The following is a 22,064-nucleotide window of genomic DNA, read 5'->3' on the forward strand; positions in this document are numbered from 1 at the left end:
ATGTTAAAACTATGCAGGCAAATCCAAAGCTATATTTAAGAAAGCAGCCGGCATTTTTTATACTTCAGTGTTCTATAGTCCAAATGGAACAATACCATCTTAGAATAAATTAAGAAAATACACACTTTTATGTTGAAAGAATCTGTAATTAAATATAAATGATATCTTAATGCAGATCTAAATCAAATACAGTGACTAGATATGAATGATAGCTTAATGCATGTCTAAATCAAATGTTGATGTGTGTCTTAGATGACTTAGAATACAATGTTTTGGTATTAAATAACACAATAAAATTAATAATTGTTCTTAATAATTCTTTTACTATAAGATGCTATTAAATAATCACACTAATTCAATTAAGAGTATTTGAAAATGATACTCTATTTCGAGTAAACTACAACTTTAAAACAAACGATATTTGCAAAATTAAGACATTGCTTCTAACACATTGGGATATCAAATTATGGATAATCTATCGATTAATTTGAAGATTATGATGAATGTGTTATGTTTTTTACTGCAAAAGTTCTAAGCATACCTATAGATTCTAACTCGTAGTTAATAATTCGTTATCAATCTCAATTAGACAACCATACATATGCACAATGATCATTAATCTACATATAATCCACCAACAATATGTTTTCATTCATTGTTCTTACGATAAACAAGCCGAAATCATAAATTTATCGTCTAATTTATAAGCCCGAGAAGTATATTAAAGCTAAAAGTGTTTATGAACTACGAATGTCTATCCTAACAATATAATAAAACATGCATCAAAATAAATAAAACATGATTTTATAACAAACATTCCATAATTTCATCCATACATAGCATCAATAGCAATTGAAGCCAACTACACTAAGAAAAAAATTACACCAACCGAAACTTAAACCATCGATGTTTCCACCAACTTTGATGGTCACTCGTCTCCACATTGATGGATTTTGATGTTCCATCACTTTCTCCCTCTTCCTTTCCTTATTCATCGGTGTTTTTTTCCGGAGATTCGGGTGTGAGAGCTGCATGGGTCGTACATTGGGTGTGACGAGGGGGAAGGCTGCATCCACACGGACCATGACTTGGGTGATTGAATCACACAGTACGTGTGGTTTCTCAAGTCTTCTTTCTTGTCTTCTAATTCCAGACGTTAATCAATCTTCATTTCAATCTCGATTCACAATATACGAGGGATAACTACACAATTGTATAAACTAATGAAAAGCATAGTGACAATCATGCTTGTAACAACACTATGATTGCAATATTAATCAGATACGATCAACATCACATAATAATTGAATTTAACAAATTATAACCACCAAAGATAACTACGTCCTTCAATACAAAACACAACACTTCTAACTCCAATTCAAATTTACAATTTTTATCTCGACTCACTCTACCACTAGGTCATACTCCCTCCGTTCCGGACTACTTGCACTTATTTCCTTTCTGGGCGTCCCAAGTTATTTGCACTATTTCCATTTTTAGTAAAAATTATCACCTACAGCCGTAATATTTAACTTTGTCTATCACTCATTCCTTAATCTCCGTGCCGAAAAGGAAACGTTCGAGTAGTCCGGGACGGAGAGAGTACTATTAACTTTTCACCGACAAAAAAACCAAAAAAAAAAAAAAGAAAACAACAATTGATGATCTCATTCCCATGTTGCTGCTTTTCCATACAAAGAAACAAACAAATAAAACAAGCTCAGTAGAAATAATTGAGTTCATAATTCATCCCCTTTTCCTTTTCCCCCCAAATTCTACCCATCATCAATGGCAGTTTCTCATAATTAAGCCTGACAATCACACACACTGTCACACACACGCACGCACCATTTCCCTCTTTCTCTCTCTACAAGTACATATACTCACGGGTTCAAACCTCACCATCCGCTGAAAACTTTCGGCCTTAATCCGCAAGCTCAGTCGAGCAGGATTAATCAGATTCCGCCGAAGGCGGATTCGGAATACATGGGTCCAAACCAAAAAAAAAACCCATAATTTTTCACTGTAACCTGCATGTGTGTGAGAGTGTGTTGATTTCCCCATCCCTAATTGGAGAATCCTAGGTGTTTTATTTATTTATTTATTTATTTAAATTTAAATAGTGCTGTGAATGCACATTCACTCAGTGAGACAACACACCTATTCATGTGCAAGCACATTGCGCATTATTGCTGGAAGCTCAATTTTTGGTATCTGATGTAGGAGTCGATGGTGTAGTTCTAGATTCGGTTTGTTTGTGTTATCTATTTTGAAAATTCATGCTGCGATTCGGTTTACTTTTGTTGTTTGGAGATCTCGTCTCTGTACATTTTGTGATAATTTGTAGGGCACATTGTTGATCAGGTGTGATTTTCATCAGATCCGCAGTTTTATTTATCGTACAACACTACTACTGTTTGAAAGTTTGAAAATACTTGAGTTTCACCTTTTTCTCTCCGTCTAATTTGGTCGATTTAATTATCTGAGGATAAAAAAATAGTGAGAGAAATTCGAAAAGGGTAGAATGTGGAAGCAATTTCTGAAAAAGCTCCCGCGGAAATCCCTGAAATCTGATAGAGATTCGGCCAGAAACCCTAATTCGGGTTCAGGTCCGGGCCGGGCCTGCTCAGGCGGCTCCGCTGCGAAGCGGGCTTCGGCTGCGGTGTTTCCAGCCAGTGTGATTGCAGGAATCGAGCCATTGCTTGCGTTTAAAGATGCTTCAAACTCGGAGAAAATGAATCTGTTCATTAGTAAGTTGAGTCTTTGCTGTGTTGTGTTTGATTTCACTGATCCTACCAAAAATGTTCAAGAGAATGAGCTTAAACGAGCCACATTGGTCGAGCTAGTTGATTTTGTATCCGAAAACCCCCCAAAGTTCTCAGAGCCCACCATCTTAGCTTCTTGCAAGATGTGTTCCATTAATTTGTTCCGTGTTTTCCCACCCAAATGTCGGTCAAGAAGCACGGGCTCGGGTGAAAATGAGAACGATGATGAGCCCACGTTTGATCCTGCGTGGTCACACTTGCAGCTGGTGTACGAGTTCTTGCTCAAGTTTGTGACCTCGTCTTCTTTGGAAGCCAAGGCGGCTAAGAAGTATGTGAACAATGACTTCATATCTAGGATCATTGATTTGTTGGAGTCGGATGATCCAAGAGAGAGGGATTGCTTGAAGGCGATTCTGCATAGGATCTACGGGAAGTTTATGATTCATAGGCCGTTTATCAGAAAGTGCATAAGCAATGTGTTCTATAGATTCGTATTTGAGGTGGAGAAGCACAATGGTATTGCAGAACTGCTGGAGATTTTCGGGAGTGTAATAACGGGATTTGCTTTTCCTTTGAAGGAAGAACATAAAGTATTCTTTTGGAGGGTGTTGATTCCCCTGCATAAGCCCAAGTCGATAGGGGTTTACTTTCAGCAGCTCTCGTATTGTGTGAATCAGTACGTTGAGAAGGAGCCGAAGCTAGCTAGCCACTTGATTCAGGGACTGCTGAAGTATTGGCCGGTTACAAATAGCCAGAAGGAGGTGATGTTTTTGGGCGAGGTGGAGGAGATTCTCGAAGTAATCAGCATGAACGAGTTCCAAAAAGTGATGGTTCCATTATTTTGTCGCATCAGGCACTGCATAAATAGCTACCATTTTCAGGTAAATCCTTCCATTTTTGATCTTCTGCATCTGTTTGTTAGCTCAAGCTGTTCAGTTATTCATTATGATGGCATGTGCAATATTTGTGTGAATATTATAGTTATCTATGTTTATGATGAAGTAAAGGATTATGATAGCACTGAAGAGGCGTTTGATTTCGCTTATCTTCCTTATCTGTTAGTACTGTTATTAATCACTGATTTGGCATGTTTGGATTCTGTCAATGCAATTCTTTTGCCCTTGTTCATTATGCTGACTATTTACCTTGAATTCTACTTCGAATTAGTACTATTTTACGATCCAGAAGCAGGCCATCTGACGACTGCATCACCATATTATGAGAACTTATCTGTGAAAAATAAACAGTATATGAGGGCATAAGTTTACTTAGTAAATCCTTTAAATAGATGATATATGAAAAGAGACATTACCACTAAAAAGGGTTGCAAAACTAGCTTCACTATTTGAGTTCATTTATGAGCTTTTATAGGAGGATCCTTTTCATGAGATCTCTGAAAGAAATGAGGAGAAATAATTGGAATTTAGCTACTAGACTTTCACACCTACCAAAAGCTGAATTCAAACTCAAGAAAAGGGAAGTAGATTGAAAATAGATTCAGTGTGTAGAATCTGTAGATACTTGGGAATTTCCTCGTTATCGAATTCATGATGCTTGAGTTCTACTTTCGACCCAATTTCCTTACATAATCATTCTATACCAATATGATTGTATAAGGAAACTTAAAAGATTTGGTAGTTTTCACTTTTCACACCACTAAAGTTTTCTGGCTAAGCTAAACACAGTTTTTATGGCTTATGTATTAGGACCTCAAAACTTGGTCTAGCAGAAAACTTCAACTGTGTGAAAATCGGTGACAAGTTTCACACAATGACTTAACTTTTACTCTCCCGTTTGCACTGCAGGTAGCCGAAAGGGCTCTGTTCCTCTGGAACAACGATCAGATCCTTAGTCTGGTTGCTCACAATCGGCAAGTTATACTGCCGATAGTATTCCCTGCTCTGGAAGCCAATGCTCAAAACCACTGGAACCAGGCTATCCTAAACCTAACCATGAACGTAAGAAAGGTGCTGACAGAAATGGACGACGCCATAGCATCAGCCTGCATCTCCAGCAACCAGGAGCAGCAAGAGAAAGCGAGCACCTCAGTCGAGAAACGGAAGCAAGTCTGGGAGCACCTGGAGAACGCGGCCAGTCTCCATCCGATGATGGCCAGGGACACTGCTGTCCTGGTAACTCATTAAAACAACCTCCATCTTGTTTATAGTCTTCCGTCTCCATTTCAGGTGAAGTCTGTCGTTCTTGTGGCTATGGGCCGGGGTGATCGGGATGGCATCGATCGTGTTGTTACAGAATCTCTCATCTCCCATCATAGTGTAAACTAACATCTTTTGTCAGCGTCTTGCTGTTGACATTGTATCTTTGAAATTAGTTTTTGGTAATCTATATTCTCACTCTTCCCTTTGTGTCTGTTTGTATGAAAATATAATAGGGAAATGCTTGGGATTATCTGCAATTCATCTCAATCTCTTTTTTCTTTCTTTTTCCTTTTATGCCAACTTTTTTATTGAGTTTAAATTGAAAAAAACTCAGTAAAAAAAATACTACTATTATGTTATAGTATTTCATAGTTTATCTTCTTTTTTGTCTTGAGTTTAATTGCACTTTTTTTGCCTTTTAGTTGCCAATCTTTATTCGACAATTTTAATATTTTACGTGTTTGGTTTGCATATTTGTGTAAATTAAATACTAATTAATGATAAACACTCGTAAATTTTTTTCTATAAGTTAAGGGAGTAAATTATAAATGCAATATAACTAATAATATGATGACATAAAATTTAGTTGATCCATAATTCCATACAACATCATTTTGATTTTTGATCGACAAGTGCAAGGTTATCTTTTTTTTTTGGATGAATGCAAGATTCGAATTACGATAGACGATTTTTTTAGAAATAAAATACCATAGTAATTTTAAGCATAAGTATTTACTAAGAGCAACTCCAGTGGTCGGCGGGCCAGCAATAACCCAGCCATAGCCCAGCCACGCCACATCAACAGCACTAAATTCCTTCTGCCACATAACAAGCAACTGGACAAGCAATAGCCCAGCCATAGCTTTGCCACATCATCAGCACTAAAAACAAATAATTAAACAATCATACAAAACACATAATTAAATTTACGACACATATACGGGAAAATTCTCTAATAATATTAAAATTTTAAAAATACATTAATTAAAAAAAAAAGTAAAAAAAAATTACATTACATAAAAAAATCCTAATCCAGGCACGGCCCCACCCCTTTCGGCGCCGCCTTACTCCTCGCCGTCGTCGCCGCTATCCAGGACCCCCAAATTCTCTAATAATATTAAATTTTTAAAAATTGGCTCGCCGGTTCCTCACCGATCGGGAGGCTGCAATAGCGGCGAGCCGATCGTCGAGAGAATCGGCGAGCGCCCGGGAATCGGCGTGTCATCGCCGAAATTCTCACCGATTTGGCGCTCGCCGGCTGCAATAGTTCGGCGAGCGCCAAAAATCGGCGAGCCGCTCGCTCGCCGACCACTAGAGATGCTCTAATACAATTTTTTTTTTATCAAAAACCCAAAAAACGCTCTTAAGTTTAAAAAAATTACGTTTCAAAAACAAGCACTCATTAGATACACTCCGAAGGCCTTGCATTTAAACCCTAGAACACTCCCTCACTCCAACTTCTCGCTCTACAGTCTTCGCACAGAAACTCAAATCTTCACAATGGCATCTATGATGGTGAGCTCGAGCTGTCTCTCTCTATATCTCTGTGTGAAATCATTGCATTTTTGTTTCTGTATGTAGAAATCTCATCTTTCTAGATGTATGCTTATTCGCGATTCTGTACTCTCGGTGCATCGACTTTTGATTTTTGTCGATGTTCTAGTTTATGACGGATGCTGGATTTCGTTTTCGACTTTTTCATTTCCGAGAAAATGTTACTCGGATAGTACTTTATTACTCAGCTTTGTTTGCGCTCAGTGGATGAATGAAATCTTATTTACTTGTTGATAGCCTTTGTTTTCTTCTTCAGCTATAAGCAATAAACATAGTGCAATATCTGGCACTGGAAGGAATTGATCGAACCTCACTTTTTATTTTGATTCCGGGATTTTGAGTTGGGGGAGGTTTTAATTTCCAGGCCTTCATACTTGCTTTTGATGTGCTTGAAGACAATATATAGACATACAAACATGATCTACCCAGTTAGGTTTATGCAATAGATCCTTCTAAAATTTGAGTAGATATTATATGGCAAAATAAGATGATTGATGCATGAAGCCTTTAACTTACTTAGAAACTGTGTGTGCTAATACTGGGTGATATTGTGAATCCAATACAGTTCCACTGAGGCTAACAAAGGATTAGCATAGACAGATTATACATGATTTGTTGGTATTTTTAATTTTTAGTCTTGTATGAATACATTGTTCTCTTTGCACTAAAATCTGCTATGTTGGGTGATAAAACAACAGCAACCACAAATTATATTGCTCAAGGAAGGCACTGATACATCTCAAGGAAAACCACAATTAATAAGCAATATAAATGCATGTGTTGCTGTGGCGGATGTTGTGCGAACTACCCTTGGTCCAAGGGGCATGGATAAATTGATCCATGATGATAAGGGGAATACCACCATCTCTAATGATGGTGCCACCATTATGAAGCTTCTTGACATTGTTCATCCTGCTGCCAAGATCCTTGTTGACATTGCAAAGTCTCAAGATTCTGAGGTATTATTTCATTTTAATTTTGCTACTGGTTACTATTTATTTATTTTTTTAATTTAATTGATAACTTCCGGTGTACATTCTTAGCCATCCATTCAAGATGAGTTGAGTAATCCAGCTTAAGTAACCGTTTATTTAAAGTTTCACATGCTGCTGCATTTGTTTAAACTGATTTTGTTCCAATACTCCCCTCTAGTTAAAATGCCCAGCTTAAGTGTAGTGTTATTCTATTTATATCACAGGTTGGTGATGGGACCACTACAGTTGTTCTGCTTGCAGGAGAGTTCCTAAAGGAAGCAAAGCCTTTTATCGAAGATGGTGTTCATCCTCAAAACCTTATAAGAAGTTATCGCACAGGTTCTTCTTTGGTAAGATTTGAGGCTACTTTTGTCAGTTCAAATTATGTATAGGTCTAACATCAAAGCCTCTTGAATATCCTGTGTTTCTTTTACTCTACTAGGCAATGGAGAAGATCAAAGAGTTAGCTGTAAGCATAGAAGGTAAAAGCTTGGAAGAAAAGAAAAGTTTATTGGCAAAATGTGCTGCTACAACACTATCTTCGAAGCTTATTGGGGGTGAAAAGGAATTTTTTGCAACTATGGCTGTGGATGCAGTTCTTGCTATTGGAGCTGAAGATAGGTTAAACATGATAGGGATGAAAAAGGTGCAAGAATTTTACATTTACTTTGCTTCCCATTTATTCTCATGCCTGTTTAGGGCCTGCCATATTTTGGTTATCTGCTGTTTGTTTATGCAACAAGCCAACAAGGTGTTTTCTACTGTTTGCTTATGCAACATAGTTATGTGTTGTGTCTGAAAGCTTCAGTCTCTGTATAATGTGTGTATTATAGTTCCACAAATTCCTGTAGAATGTTTGGGTTTCTGAGTTTTGAATCGCAGTAAACATGTTTAGTTGTTTACCATAATATATTTTCATGCTAATTTACTTTTGTAGGTTCCTGGAGGTACGATGAGGGATTCTTTTCTTGTGAATGGTGTAGCCTTTAAAAAGACATTCTCTTATGCTGGTTTTGAGCAGCAACCAAAAAAGTTTCTAAATCCTAAGATACTTCTTCTTAACATTGAACTAGAGCTAAAATCAGAGAAAGAAAACGCAGAGATCAGGTTTGAATGTCCTACATCTTTGGAGTTACCTCATGTCCTGCAAAGTGGCTTCCCATTTTCTCTAAATTTCTTATTTTGGGTGTTTCGATAGGTTGTCAGACCCATTGCAGTACCAGTCAATTGTAGATGCAGAATGGAATATCATTTATGATAAACTGGATAAATGTGTGAAGAGTGGAGCTAAAGTTGTTCTGTCACGGCTTGCTATTGGTGATCTGGCAACTCAGGTACTAGACTTAAGCATTTTTATCTTGAATACACATGGCCATTTTAAGGAATTCCTAACATGTTTGCTTATTATGGCTTAAACTTCACTAAAGTCAAGTATCTGGATTTTACTTGTCAATTATTTCAAGAATAGTGTGGCTGTAAATTTCACTCACGACAATGGAAAGAAAGGAAGGTTTTTGGTAAACAACTAAACATTGTAAAATTACTGTCTATGTGCAGTATTTTGCAGACCGTGACATCTTTTGTGCTGGTCGGGTCGCTGAGGAAGATCTACATCGGGTTGCAGCAGCTGCTGGTGGAACGGTTCAGACAACTGTGAACAACGTTATTGATGAGGTATTCTCTAGCTTTTCTCTCTTTTTCTTCCCTTGATGATAATAATAAAACAAATTGAGATCCCATTAACATCGCTCAGACTCAGTTTTCATGCTCTGCTACACATTGTTACAAATGCAGATTTGTTTTTGGCTAATGTTTTTGAAGTAAACTGTTAATTTTCTTCCTGCTGACTCCATGGCTTCTCGTTCTTCTATTTGAAAGGTCCTTGGTACTTGTGACGTATTTGAAGAGAAGCAAGTTGGAAATGAGCGGTTTAATATATTTAGTGGATGTCCATCTGGCAGGACTGCGACAATTGTTCTCCGTGGTGGTGCAGATCAGGTTCGGTGTTTATCATCCTTGTGCTATCCTCTCCTAACACATGTTTATGTAGTCTCACATCTGATCACTATCTTTGATTACCATAGTTTATTGAGGAGGCAGAACGGAGTTTGCATGATGCTATTATGATTGTCAGAAGGGCTCTGAAGAACTCAAGTGTAGTTGCAGGTGGTGGTGCTATTGATGTACGATCTATCTTCTGCTTGAAGCCATGTTTTTTTCCTTTCAAAGGTCATTGTAGTTGCAGTTTTGATGTTTAATTTGCATCTGTAGATGGAGATTAGCAGGTACTTGAGGCAGCATGCACGCACCATAGCTGGGAAGTCGCAGCTCTTTATAAACTCCTATGCAAAAGCCCTTGAGGTAATTTTACTAGGAATTAATATGTTTTAATAATTTGGAGGGATATTTTCATATTCATTGATGAAAATGCATGGGAGGTAGGGATATGTGCAAGCATATGCTTCGCTTATGCTATATAAATATAAAATTTTAAATTGAACGGTTGATATTCTTGACTATTTCTGTTGGAATACTAATTGGATTACAGAGAAAGCTCGAACAACATAATTTTGTCCTCTGTGCTATGAGTCTATGACTGCTATCTGATTCAGAGTTTGCCATTGTGTTATGCCGCAGGTAATCCCACGACAATTGTGTGATAATGCTGGTTTTGATGCAACTGATGTGCTCAACAAACTGAGACAAAAACATGCCCTTCCATCTGGTGAGGTTCTTTTCATTGAGTACTACTAAATGTGGTAGGCCTATTTGTGCATTCTTGCTAGGTGGAGATGATTAGTTCCAACTCCGAGATGTCTACCATTCTTCTCCAACAACCTCTTACTAACGAAATTTGGATTATAAACAGGAGAGGGTGCACCTTACGGTGTAGACATCAATACTGGTGGAATTGCAGATTCATTCGCCAACTTTGTGTGGGAACCTGCAGTTATCAAGGTACATCTCATCCTTTTAGTTACTTGTACCTGTCGGTTATTCTGTCATTACACTCGTGACACACTTTCCATCCACAGCTAAATGCCATAAACGCAGCTACTGAAGCTGCTTGCCTTGTCTTAAGTGTCGATGAAACTGTCAAAAACCCCAAGGTAATTCGAAAATTTGGATTGATGACAGAGAACTTAGACGATCCTGTCACATTTTTCTCTTCAGTATGACTTTCATTGCACGACGATGACACTTGTTATTGTTGCAGTCTGAGAGCGCTCAAGGTGATGCCGCTGCTATGGGAGGAGGTAGAGGTCGAGGAAGAGGTGGCTACGGTGGTCGTGGAATGAGGAGGCGATAAACGCTCGAATGTGCTTTTCTCATTTGGAGGTATTTTGGTTTGTTTCAATGTATTCTGACGAATACGTGCTGCTACTTCTTCGGTCTCCATTTTTCTACATTTGCAGTGTGTGGTTTTGTCAATTTTGAATTAACTGATAATTTATCTTTGAACTTTTTTTGTAGTTTTTTAAATTGGATTAACAAATGAACTCTTTTTTGTAGATTCATAGGAATATAAATTGTTGCTATTTATTCATATTTTTTGTTCCTCGGAATTTAATTATGGATTATTCGTGTCATTCTCAATTTAATTAAGGTTGATAATTTGCTTTGGTGGCTTGTCTCGGATTGCTTAATCGAAATCCATTTAACTCAACTTGTAACACGGTAGGGTAATTTCTTTTCTGTTTACTAACTTCTAAATATATCTTGAAAATAAGAAAAATAATTCATCTTGAATATAATCATTATGTACAAATAAATATTCTCTCTGTTATGCGATTTGTTATCTGATAGTATGAATAATTGTTTCATTTACCTTTTAATATTAATTTTTTTTGACAAATGAGTCTCATATTCTACTAATTTATTCCACTAACATTTTATTATAAAATTAATATGTAAAAATAAAATTTATATATTTCATTACTTTTTCTGTATACACTTTTTTTTTCATTTTTTAAAATCCAATGTATCAAAAGAATACAATTAATCTATGATAGGTGAAGTATTTGTTAACTTTGTCCTTATCATAGTCATTATCAATGAACAAACCAACATTCCAAGAAAATAATTTTAGGAATCATATGTGCTGGGAGAGGAGGTGTCCATCCTAAATCTTGTCTCATTGCTAGGAGAGAGAAACATTAAAAGTAGCATGTGTCGGTCTGGCGGTAGAGTGATTGAACCATAGGCGGACACACATATAGAGTGGACAAGGGACTTGAGCTTTTACAAAGCTTTTTTTTCTTCTTCATTTTTTTCTTTGAATGTCCAAAGTTAATCAAATTTTGTATAATTGTTAGGAAAAAGCTCGTATCAAGATTTGAATTGCTTAAAAATGTATTTTTAAAGAGAGATATAGTCCTAACCCCCCGTGTTTAGTCTAATGTAGCGATGGTAAATTTTTCGTGATATAGTACATAAATCAAATGTCTCATAAGTGTAGCCGGTATTGTCTTATTAAGATATGAAATATAGTTGAATTCAGTAGTCAATTATTTGCAGCTTTAAAAGCAACATGCCACTGAGCTTAAACAGGTAAAAAAAAAGTGGACCCTAACTCACGCAATCCTCATTGAGACAAAGAGAATTTCTTGTGGACCTTAATCAATAATAGCTGCTACACACATATAATAAACAAAAACTAATATTTTTATTCTTAATGTGTGTGAAGAGAGAGGTCCATTCCTATGCAAAAATCCCACAAATGAAGAAACATTTCAAAAATTTGTTTTTTAGATGATCTAGTGAGAGTGTGTATTCACAATGCGAAGTTTTTTACCTTGATTTTTCAAGTGTAAAAGGCCGATATATATAAAAGTAAACAAGTTGGAATTGGGTTAAAGCAGACGATATCTACAACGCGGACTTGTAGATAATGGACATCGTATAGTGTGTAGATTTCTCAAATTGTAAGTGTAGTGTGTGGAGAATGATAAAAAAAAGTCTGACGAGGATGACCTACTGATGAAATAGGTATTCACGAGGTCAAATGTCTTGAGTTTGAACATAAGCATTGATCGACGGAGGTGGGGTTATGCGAGCCCTACACCCGAAAATACTACCCCATTAAATTCGATCTTTCATTTCAATCCCACAAGTTCGGTTTCCTGGATCTGTCACTGCATAAGAAGATAAAGGGGCCCAAAATAATTGATAGGAGCAGAATGGAAAATGAATAGAAGTGGAAGATATGCAGGATAAAAAGATAGGAAATGGAAAGAGTGGGAAAAACGATTTGTCGTGTAAAAATGGCATGCATGCCAAAATGTAAGACTTTTGTCAAATTATGATCACTACTTATGCATGCCATGTCATGCCAATTTATACTTGTTTACCCTATTCTAGACTTAACCTACATGCATGGCCATGCCTCACGTCACGTGGAAATTATAAATATAAATATATATAATTATAATATATATGCTCGCGGATCCAAGATTTCATATTTGTAGGTGCGGCGGACAATTACAATGACATGAAGTCTCGGAGTACGAGAAATGGTGCGTAACGAGGCAGCAACTGAAGTCTTATAGCTATCGACTTTCTTTCTTTGAAAAATTACAATGACTTGAAATTTCGAAATCCAAGTAGTCGTTGGCGGAAAATAAGGCAGCAATGGAAATCTTATAGCTATCGACTTTTTCATTTTTCGGATTACAACGACTTGAAGATCTCGAAGTCCGAGTAGTTGCTTGCGGTAACAAGGCAGCGGCTAGAGTCTTATATATGAATGCTAATTGGACTTAACTTAAGATGTCGACCAAAGCTGAAATGATGATAAAATTACGAAATAATTGAGTCGGGTATAAAAATTGTTTTTTTTATTAGTTTTAGGAGTGCTAAAATCATGTGTATGTATAAAGTGGTAAATTTTAGAAAAATATACTTGGACTTGTGGAAAGTAAAAAAAATCAATGTGGAGGATTATATATAGCAAGATGTTTCCAATATTGATTAAATCTAGTGTTGGGGAAATTGGATGTCTAGTGTAAAAAATATACTCCATCATGTATTTTTTTATAAAATAGGTGGATAAGTCATGAATGTTAAAGAAATTGAAATTGGTTTAATGTTATTGTTAACTATGGATTAATTAGGTAATAAGTTATGATATTACAGGAGTAATTAAAATAAGTAGTATTAATTTGAGATTAATTAGGTGCATCATTTTTCTCAAAGTCTTCCAAAGAGCATATAATTCACACTAATACTAAACATTAATAAGAACGTGAAATTAGAACCAAACAAAAAAAATCTTGAATATTTATAGGTCGACTATTATATTTATAAGAAAACCATAAACATCAAAAGCTTTACATAACTTTTGTTCTTTGCAGAAAAAAAAAACACAATAATTAGATCTTAGTATCTTGATTTCCTCGTACTACTTCTGCAGCCTTTCATAATCCTAAGTTTGTGAGCAATATCTGCAGCAATCTTTAGTGCATCCGATGATGTTCCAAGAATCCCTTGCCTCGTAAAACCGACCACGTATAACCCGTCGTTTCCCATCCAACCATTAGGAAACGAGGCCTTCGGCATTCCATCTTCCGTGAAAAAATCACTTCCCTGTGCCCCAAATCACCATGCTATCAACTTTTTATTTTACGACTAATGGGTTGAGTCGTGTGATCGTGCAACAGTATAGATTCCGTAATTTCTTTAGGACATATTGTAATTTTGAAAATATAAAAGAGTTGGGAATATTATTCAAATGTAATGCCTAACATTCACTAAAAATGTCCATTTTCGAACCTAAAAAACCTACCATTTTAGAGCATTTTGAACTAAGATTCTTTCATCTAGATAAAGAGATTGTAGGTACTAATGCTTTATCCAAATGTAGGCTCAATTTAAATAACAAAAAGAACATATATTATAATGACACATCATCAAAACCCCACTAAAAATAAATATTTGAATTATCCATACATAAAAAGTTTTTAAAAAATATTTACAAATGCAATAATATACCTTGAGCCAACTAGCCACATTGCTCTTATATCCAGTTGCCAATATTATGGAATCAAATTCTTTTTCTTGACCATCCATAAATTTGGCTCCCCTTTTTGTTATCTCTCTCACACCTTTCATCACCTAAAAAAATATAATTATTACCCTATCAAAATCATAAGTAAAGACATAGATTTTACAATCATATTTCATGTTTACCTTAATCTTGCCCGATTTAATCAGAGCGAACGCTCCAACGTCTAGCACCGGAGTCTTCCCGGTGGCATTCTTGAGCCCGATCGGCCCGATTTTTGGCCGAGGCAGCCCGAAACCCTCAGTCTGACCTAATGTCAATGTGGCCATCACAAGTAGAAATTTGTCCACTAATCTCAAAGGCAACCATTTGAGAAGTGCCATAGCTAATGCAAATGTGGAAATTCCAAACACATCCCTAGGCAAAATATGTACCTATATATCATACAAAGAGAAAACATCAATTTTCACCTCAATTGAAGAAAAAAAAATTGTACTTTTTTCCCCATAGCAAAAAAAATAAAATAAAACTATATTAGGGTGAAAAATAATTACTGAATTTCTGACCACCATGAGAGGAATTGCATTATATCTGCAAAGATCTAAGCTAACTTCCATGCCACTATTCCCACACCCCAAAACCAAAACCCTCTGGCCCCGAAACCCGAGGCCCGATTTATACGCGCACGTATGGATCACGGGCCCTGGGAACGCATCGAGCCCCGTGATCTCGGGGATCACGGGCTCCGCATTTTCCCCACTAGCGACCACCAGGAAGCTAGTGAGGTAAATGCAGTCCTGGCTCTGGACCCTCCAGAGCCCGGCTGCCGGGTCGAATTCCGCCCGGACCACGGTCTGGCCGAACCGCGGCCTGATCGAGAAGTGCCGGGCGTAGGACTCCACGTACGCGACGAACTGGTCTCTCGTCGGGTACGTGGGGAAATTTGGCGGGAAATTGAGGAACGGAAGATGACAGAAGTGCTTCGGGAGGTGGAGCTTGAGGCGGTCGTAGGTCCGGTCCTGCCACAGCGAGGCGAGGCAGGAGCTCCGCTCGAGGATGAGGGACGAGACGTTGTTTATCTTGAGGCAGGCCGCCACGGCTAGGCCAGAGGGCCCCGCGCCCACGATCACTGGCCCGGGCACGAGCATGCAGCTGGCCCGGGCCGTGTCGTCGGCTTCGTTGGTGGGAGGAGGCATTTGGAGGATAGAAGGAAAAGGAGAAAGGTGGTTTTAGTTAGTGTGTGTGTGTGTGTTTTAAGGTATGGACTCTGTTTTTTGGAGCAGGGGAAGTGTGGGGGTTTTAAAGAGTGATAAATCACTGTGTTTTTAGTGTGTGTTTTCAGTTGGATTCTGCAAAACGGTTTTTTGTATTGGATGGGTAGAGTGTGTTGTGATAATATTTGATACTTATGTAAATATTATTAATTGGAATGGAGTTTGGTTTGAGTTTTGAAACATACTAGTTTATTGGGTTTTGCTCATTTTTTATCTCCTAAACAGAAACATGTTAGAGGCTTTTTGATTACTAAAATAATACTATCATGAATTCATGATAGTAGTATATTTTTGGTTTACAAGAATGAATTGTTTTTTTTAATCTATTACTATATGGACAAAAATCACGTCATAGTATCGTATATGGAGTGATATTTAAGGGGTCTATAACTAAGAATATGAATTGACTCATCCTCACATGGGAAAGTTTATCATAATAAAATTAAATTAGTTCTCTTAATTAAGTGAACTATTCTTTGCTGGGCCCATTCTCATTTGTGCAGCCCAATTAGTTCAAAATTTCTAAAAGCCCCAAAATCATGAATATTTTATTTCTAGAAATAGTTAAGGCCCATTGTTTATATTTCTGTCAATTTTCATTTCAAACATTGATATTTAATACTACTGTTCTTGTATGTCGAAATAAATTAGTATCAGTTTTAGTGACCTAATCGTAACGGAGTACAAATTTTTCTGATTCAATTATGTGACATCGTGATTAATTCCCAAATAATCCTCCCAAATTAAGAAAAAAAGGAATTTTATAAAATTGAAAAGTGGGTGTAATTTTATTTGAAAATTATACATTTTCTTTTTTAAAAAGCCTCGAAAAGTCAAAATTGAATGAAGGAAATTTTAAGGGAGTGGCAAAATCGTCAACAACAATAGTGGAGGGGTTGGCAGCAAAACGCCGTCGTATATGTTTTCATCCCCATTTCTCTACAGCCGCCTCTTCTGCTACTTCTCGAAGTTTCGACGTTTCTTTCCACAGTGTGAACATCTCTCTCATAAATCTGTTAGTTGCAATCGCCTATTACCTCTGCTTGTTCTTCAACCAATTTTGATTTGTGATTCGCTAATTGCAGATAGATAGGTGTAATTGAGAATCGAAATTGGGTTGAAGTAGGAAAATGGGGAGTGCAGGGAGAGAACTCACAATTTCTCTGGATGGTGTGAGGGACAAGAATTTGATGCAGCTGAAAAAGCTCAACATCGCGTTGTTTCCAGTTCGCTACAACGATAAATACTACACAGATGCTCTCGCCTCCGGTGAATTTACTAAATTAGGTCCGTTCTCACTACCAGGAATGTGTTTATTTTTCTGAGATTTTTCTTGATTTCATGATTAATTCGCATGTTAATTTCTTAAGTAGTTGAGAATTGTTGCTTTGAGGCGACAATTGGGGAAGTGGATTGGGAATTTTATTGGTTGGATCGAAGTTAATGATCTGTTTTGACTATGTTGAAGGAATTGGTTCTGTTTTTACAGATTAGGTTACAAAATTAGGCTGATTAATGGGAGAATGCTGGCTTTTTTGTTATTGTTTGTGTGGTATTATTTGAAATGTTGATTTTTTGCTATATGTAGGAGAGAATTCAGTAGTACTCGTTACTAGTAAGTAAAAATATGATTTCCCAAAATCATCTTACTTTAGGAGTTTAACATTTCAACAGAACATATCCAATATTCCCATACTCGAACAAAAGGCACCTGAATTCTTAACATGTTGGAGTTTCAGTAATTGCATTTGTTGGAAAGCCATTATCAGGAAAAAAAATAGTTGGTCTTGTTTTAACTGCAGAAAAGTAACAGTAACCTTATTGTATGTTAGTGGTAGGCCGTAGGCATTGAGTTTATAACTCTTACACGATATTGTTCTGTACCTTTTGCGTTGCCTACACAACTGAAAGGAGAAGGGATGGTGTTCCCGTGTAATAGCAATAAATTGTTGGCATACATAACTCACCTAACTCAGATTCCAGTAATAAGGGGATTACACTTAGTTGCCTTCGCAATTTGCATGAATTTGTCCACGGTTACCTTGATTCAAAATGAAAGAAAATTTCAGTATATTTCTGTCCTCTTAGTGAAAACTGAGATGGAAATGATGAATGTAGGTGCTTTTGTAGTCGGGAGATGTGTTATGTTTTACTAGAATAACTGCTTGGAAAGGACAATCAAGGAAATGTAACAGGAAAAAGTATGCTGGTGGAATTTGTAATACTAGAAGATAGCATGATTTGGAAACAACACGGAAAGGCATGATAGAGCCTTACTATATTTATGTTTCTAGGATATTATGTGCGCATTCGAATTCTGAAATTTCATCTTTTCAGCCTACTATTGTGACATTTGTGTCGGGTCTATCGCCTGCCGTCTTGAGAAGAAGGAAAATGGCGGTGTGCGTGTATACATAATGACATTGGGTGTTTTGGCTCCATATCGCGGGTTAGGCATTGGTAAGCCTTATTGTCTCTTACTTCTCTTGGAAATTGTTATGAACTAAGATTTTGGTTTTGTAAGCAAAATTGAGGAACTCAAGAGCCTTAAAAATTGATGATCATGTCACTTGCGAAGTTAACTGAATATTTTATCAGCAAATCGTTTTTTGAGTGCTCAGAGTTATGGAACCAGTCTTGGTTTCCCACTGTAAAGGGTGTATCTATATGTAGTTGATTGCAATCAACAGTATGAGTGTCTCAAGATACTATCATAGCTGCCCTCGATTACGAATTTCAGCAAAGTCTTCTAGTAGAGAATTTCTAGCTGTTGATTAAAACTCTGTTCCATGATGTTTTGTAGGTACAAAGCTGTTGAATCATATTCTTGATCTCTGCACAAAGCAGAACATTGTTGAGGTCTACTTACATGTGCAGACAAACAATGATGATGCCATCAAGTTCTACAAGAAATTCGGGTTTGAAATCACAGACACTATCCACAACTATTACACAAACATCACGCCACCAGATTGCTTCGTCGTCACAAAGTTCATCACCGAGCACCAGTCGGCGAAATGATACACTTGAAGAGAGTTTCTTGAACACTCACAGTGTTGCTCTCAGGAAACATTTTAAACCAGTTTTGGGATCTGGAGAGTGTTGAGTTCAATCATTCATTGTTCGTCGGCAAAACGACTAAAGTGAGTCGAGATTTCTTTTTCTGGAATGTGTCAAGATCTATTATTTCATTGTACAAGGAAAAAAAAGTGGGTGTTGGATTTAGGTGTGTTATGTCAGATTTTGCTTCAAATTTTTGCATTTTGGAAATGAATCGACTCTTGATTACTACTACTATTTATTATAAGCAGGCAGCTTATCATATAACTTGATTTTAAACCTTTTCATTTAGAAGGTTAGTAATTTGGGTTGAAATATTTTTACCTGAAATGAATATATAATTGATTCTCTCTCCCTCTCTCTCTCTCCATGTTTTTTTTTCTTTCAGAAAACTATATTAAAAATAACTTAAATTAAGGACATATATAAGCCACACCAAAACAAGAGAAGATTTCACAGAAAACTCTCGAAACAGATAACAATGAACACCATTCTTGTCTACAAACATTGTAGCAAAATACTCGGACAAAAAATGTACACAGACTAAGCTTTTAGCCCTAATACCTTAAAAACCACCTCCACGATCAGCCGGTCGACCGCCGTTGCAATTTGTGGAGCCCCAAAAAAGGACATCTAGCAACACTCACTCCTTGGACGACTTGTTGATTAGGGACTTGTGGATGTGTGGGATCACACCACCACCAGCTATGGTTCCTTTGATAAGGGTGTCGAGCTCCTCGTCTCCACGTATGGCCAGCTGCAGATGCCGTGGTGTGATACGCTTCACTTTCAGATCCTTGCTCGCGTTCCCAGCCAGCTCCAACACTTCAGCAGTTAAGTACTCTAGAATGGCGGCTGAGTAGACTGCAGCTGTTGCACCCACCCTGCCATGGGCCGTCGCTCGAGCCTTCAGAAGCCGGTGAATACGCCCAACCGGGAACTACAGAGAGAGAGAGATGATGCAGATGAGAGAGAGAGAGAGAGAGAGAGAGAGAGAGAGAGAGATGAAGATATAGCAAATTGCAGATGATAGGTAAAATGAAATAATATATCTTGCCACATTCCAATAGTCGTATTTCGTCTATGACATTACAGGATCCAGACAAGAGACAACCGATAGTCTTGTATCACGCTATAACTATCTACTTCAATGGAAAGAACTAAACGATATGAAATCATAAATCAGGAAAACAGTCCAAGTTAGAATATCATGACTTCGATTTCCATCCTTAAGCTCAAGATAACCTCGTTCCAAACCTTTTCCTTGACCTCATCCAAACACAGTGCCAAGAAATCAACTAAATGAGATAAAAGCCAAAAAACAATTCAAGTACGAAGATCTCAGGTTTGATTTCCATCCCTGAGCTCAAAATCAACCTATTATAGTTCAAAATAACCTCATTCCAAACCTTAGCCTCGACCTCATCCAAACAGGATGCCAAGAAATCTTAGAGAAACTCAATCCAAATATGTTCCTAATGTGATCAAACTAACTCTTTGCTTACGAGAATCGAACCTCAAGCATCAAACCTCCTTTACATAATATTATCACATGGCTAAAAGTTATCAAGACCCCAATTTCCTAGACTTAAGCTACGTAGATTCTTGAACGTATTTTCAGTAGCAAGTTTACCTTAAGAGAAAACACAACCCAGAGAAAAGAACAACTCTGATTCAGTTTCATCATTGATAGTATGAAAAAACACTCCATCTCAAAATGTATTCTTTTTTATAGCCCCGACCTTATCCTCGAACATCAACATAAACCTAAACAAGGAATTCTACAAAAATGGGATTCATCACATGATCATGAAATTCATTAAACTATACAAATGAGCAAGTGAGCATTTTTTTAATAATTCAGTGTTACTGACATTAGTGATACTACTCTCCTCTCAAATCTCCCAATCAGTTGTTTTCCTAAATTCTGAGCAAGTTCTTTCCTTCTTCAAGTTTCTAGGGTTCTTATTTTCCATTTCCCTTTGTATGTGTGAGATCATAAGCTATCGATGGAAGCAACTCATTTCAATTACATGAAACTCTCAAAACACTTCAATCTAAGCAAGAAAAAAAATAGGAACTCCCCATGAGCAGTAGAGAATTACGAAAGCCACAAAAAAGCCCAAATCAGAGTACTACTTTATTTTCAAATTGGCGACCCACGTCAGTGCTGAGCTCACAAAAACGCAATTCAACACAAATTGAGCAGAGAAATTGAAGCGTTAGGTAGAATTGAAAGGCGAAAACGAAATTGGCGACCCACGTCAGTGCTGAGCTCACAAACACGCAATTCAACCGAAATTGAGCTGAGAAAGTGAAGCGATGGGTAGAATTGAAGTGTGATAGGTGAAAATGAGCTAGAGAGAGAAGGGAAGCCTGAAGACCAGCGCGGGAGGAGCGAGTGATAGGCTTCTTCTTGTCCTTGTCCTTATCTTTGTCCTTTGAAGCTGGGGTTTTACCCGTCAGCAATCCCTTGGCTCCCTTCCCCGACATTCTCTCTCTCTGCGAAATGCAACAGACTTTTTAGGAAATTTGATTGAATTGAAAATTAATTGTTGAGTATTGCATTTTGCCCCATGATTTATGGGAATACTGTAGATTCCCCCTAGTAATTTATTGAATTAGATTTAACTCCACATATATATTCATTCAAAAAGGAGACAAAGTTACTAATTACTCCATCCGTCCCACAAGAACATACACTTTTTCCTTTTTATTCCGTCTCACAAGAATATGCATTTTTTAATTTTAAAAACTCTTTTCTTTTTAATGAGGTGTGACTCATTCCCCACTAACAATAGTTTAATTACTTTTTCTATGTACATTTCTCTTACCTTACCAATTTTGCATTAAAATCATACTAAACTCAAAGTGCATATTCTTTTGGGACGGGGCTAATAAAGAGTATAAGATTATACTACTATAAAATAGTAGTATAAGATTATACTATTAAATAGAAAAATGTAATTCTACATATTTTACATTTTATGTGAATTTCTTCGGTAAGCACCAATCTCATTTAGTTCGTATCAATCTAAAATAATCAAAACTTGAGTTATTTTCAAAATCATAGAGAAATTAGATAGTTTTGGGCATCAATTTTTATATAATCTGTAAAATTACTATAATTATACTCCTAAAGAATTTTTAAAGTATAAAAATTAAATTAATAAATTAAAAACACTAATATTAATGTTGACTAAATGAGAACGAAACTTACAATATTTCTCTATACAAAGTATATACTTCTCCCTATGTCCCACGAGAAAAAAACA

General features: G+C 36.8%; 5 protein-coding genes across 9 annotated transcripts; 3 read left to right on the forward strand and 2 right to left on the reverse strand.

Moving 5' to 3' along the window:
• The first annotated feature begins 1,732 nt into the window (after positions 1–1,732).
• LOC121742576 (serine/threonine protein phosphatase 2A 57 kDa regulatory subunit B' kappa isoform-like) lies at positions 1,733–5,210 on the forward strand. The gene is made up of 2 exons (XM_042135758.1): positions 1,733–3,646; positions 4,571–5,210. Exons 1-2 carry the CDS (start codon positions 2,525–2,527, stop codon positions 4,907–4,909), a joined length of 1,461 nt encoding a protein of 486 aa, XP_041991692.1. The 5' UTR covers positions 1,733–2,524; the 3' UTR covers positions 4,910–5,210.
• Positions 5,211–6,318: 1,108 nt separating this feature from the next.
• LOC121810300 (T-complex protein 1 subunit eta-like) lies at positions 6,319–11,026 on the forward strand. Its single transcript, XM_042211097.1, has 14 exons — positions 6,319–6,439; positions 7,177–7,437; positions 7,677–7,802; positions 7,895–8,098; positions 8,390–8,559; positions 8,651–8,786; positions 9,010–9,126; positions 9,331–9,450; positions 9,537–9,635; positions 9,724–9,813; positions 10,090–10,177; positions 10,322–10,410; positions 10,488–10,562; positions 10,670–11,026. Exons 1-14 carry the CDS (start codon positions 6,425–6,427, stop codon positions 10,760–10,762), a joined length of 1,683 nt encoding a protein of 560 aa, XP_042067031.1. The 5' UTR covers positions 6,319–6,424; the 3' UTR covers positions 10,763–11,026.
• A 2,720-nt stretch (positions 11,027–13,746) lies between these two features.
• Positions 13,747–15,822, reverse strand: LOC121810301 (probable indole-3-pyruvate monooxygenase YUCCA4). Its single transcript, XM_042211098.1, has 4 exons — positions 15,010–15,822; positions 14,641–14,889; positions 14,443–14,565; positions 13,747–14,037 (listed from the first exon to the last, which is right to left on the reverse strand). Exons 1-4 carry the CDS (start codon positions 15,649–15,651, stop codon positions 13,831–13,833), a joined length of 1,221 nt encoding a protein of 406 aa, XP_042067032.1. The 5' UTR covers positions 15,652–15,822; the 3' UTR covers positions 13,747–13,830.
• A 786-nt stretch (positions 15,823–16,608) lies between these two features.
• LOC121742499 (N-alpha-acetyltransferase 50-like) lies at positions 16,609–19,026 on the forward strand. 2 transcript variants are annotated; one of them, XM_042135652.1, is made up of 4 exons: positions 16,609–16,721; positions 16,815–17,016; positions 18,067–18,189; positions 18,533–19,026. In XM_042135652.1, exons 2-4 carry the CDS (start codon positions 16,860–16,862, stop codon positions 18,748–18,750), a joined length of 498 nt encoding a protein of 165 aa, XP_041991586.1. In that variant the 5' UTR covers positions 16,609–16,721; positions 16,815–16,859; the 3' UTR covers positions 18,751–19,026. The 2 variants fall into 2 exon arrangements, with proteins under 2 accessions (XP_041991586.1, XP_041991585.1); XM_042135651.1 differs by having other exon boundaries at positions 16,610–16,744.
• A 214-nt stretch (positions 19,027–19,240) lies between these two features.
• LOC121810886 (probable histone H2A variant 3) lies at positions 19,241–21,325 on the reverse strand. Of its 4 annotated transcripts, none has more exons than XM_042211611.1 (2): positions 21,166–21,325; positions 19,241–19,729 (listed from the first exon to the last, which is right to left on the reverse strand). In XM_042211611.1, the coding sequence occupies exons 1-2, from the start codon at positions 21,280–21,282 to the stop codon at positions 19,433–19,435; spliced, it is 414 nt and encodes a 137-aa protein (XP_042067545.1). In that variant the 5' UTR covers positions 21,283–21,325; the 3' UTR covers positions 19,241–19,432. The 4 variants fall into 4 exon arrangements, 3 of the variants coding, with proteins under 3 accessions (XP_042067545.1, XP_042067544.1, XP_042067543.1); XM_042211610.1 differs by having other exon boundaries at positions 20,953–21,325; XM_042211609.1 differs by having other exon boundaries at positions 20,929–21,325.
• Positions 21,326–22,064: the final 739 nt, after the last annotated feature.

The sequence above is a fragment of the Salvia splendens genome, chromosome 7 (genome assembly GCF_004379255.2).
Source record: "Salvia splendens isolate huo1 chromosome 7, SspV2, whole genome shotgun sequence".
NCBI classification, from domain to species: domain Eukaryota; kingdom Viridiplantae; phylum Streptophyta; class Magnoliopsida; order Lamiales; family Lamiaceae; genus Salvia; species Salvia splendens.

Excerpts from the sequence above, each read along its gene's own strand:
- LOC121810301 (XM_042211098.1), bottom strand. The coding sequence starts at position 15,651 with ATGCCTCCTCCCACCAACGAAGCCGACGACACGGCCCGGGCCAGCTGC. Across the intron at positions 14,890-15,009 it reads TCATGGTGGTCAGAAATTCA|GTACATATTTTGCCTAGGGA; the intron begins GTAATTATTTTT and ends TATGATATATAG. Across the intron at positions 14,038-14,442 it reads ATGTGGCTAGTTGGCTCAAG|GGAAGTGATTTTTTCACGGA; the intron begins GTATATTATTGC and ends TTTGGGGCACAG.
- LOC121742576 (XM_042135758.1), top strand. The coding sequence starts at position 2,525 with ATGTGGAAGCAATTTCTGAAAAAGCTCCCGCGGAAATCCCTGAAATCT. Across the intron at positions 3,647-4,570 it reads TAAATAGCTACCATTTTCAG|GTAGCCGAAAGGGCTCTGTT; the intron begins GTAAATCCTTCC and ends TTTGCACTGCAG.
- LOC121742499 (XM_042135652.1), top strand. The coding sequence starts at position 16,860 with ATGGGGAGTGCAGGGAGAGAACTCACAATTTCTCTGGATGGTGTGAGG. Across the intron at positions 17,017-18,066 it reads CGGTGAATTTACTAAATTAG|CCTACTATTGTGACATTTGT; the intron begins GTCCGTTCTCAC and ends TCATCTTTTCAG. Across the intron at positions 18,190-18,532 it reads ATATCGCGGGTTAGGCATTG|GTACAAAGCTGTTGAATCAT; the intron begins GTAAGCCTTATT and ends GATGTTTTGTAG.
- LOC121810886 (XM_042211609.1), bottom strand. The coding sequence starts at position 21,282 with ATGTCGGGGAAGGGAGCCAAGGGATTGCTGACGGGTAAAACCCCAGCT. Across the intron at positions 19,730-20,928 it reads GTCGCCAATTTGAAAATAAA|TTCCCGGTTGGGCGTATTCA; the intron begins GTAGTACTCTGA and ends CTCTCTCTGTAG.
- LOC121810300 (XM_042211097.1), top strand. Across the intron at positions 7,438-7,676 it reads CAAAGTCTCAAGATTCTGAG|GTTGGTGATGGGACCACTAC; the intron begins GTATTATTTCAT and ends TTTATATCACAG. Across the intron at positions 10,178-10,321 it reads AAAACATGCCCTTCCATCTG|GAGAGGGTGCACCTTACGGT; the intron begins GTGAGGTTCTTT and ends GATTATAAACAG.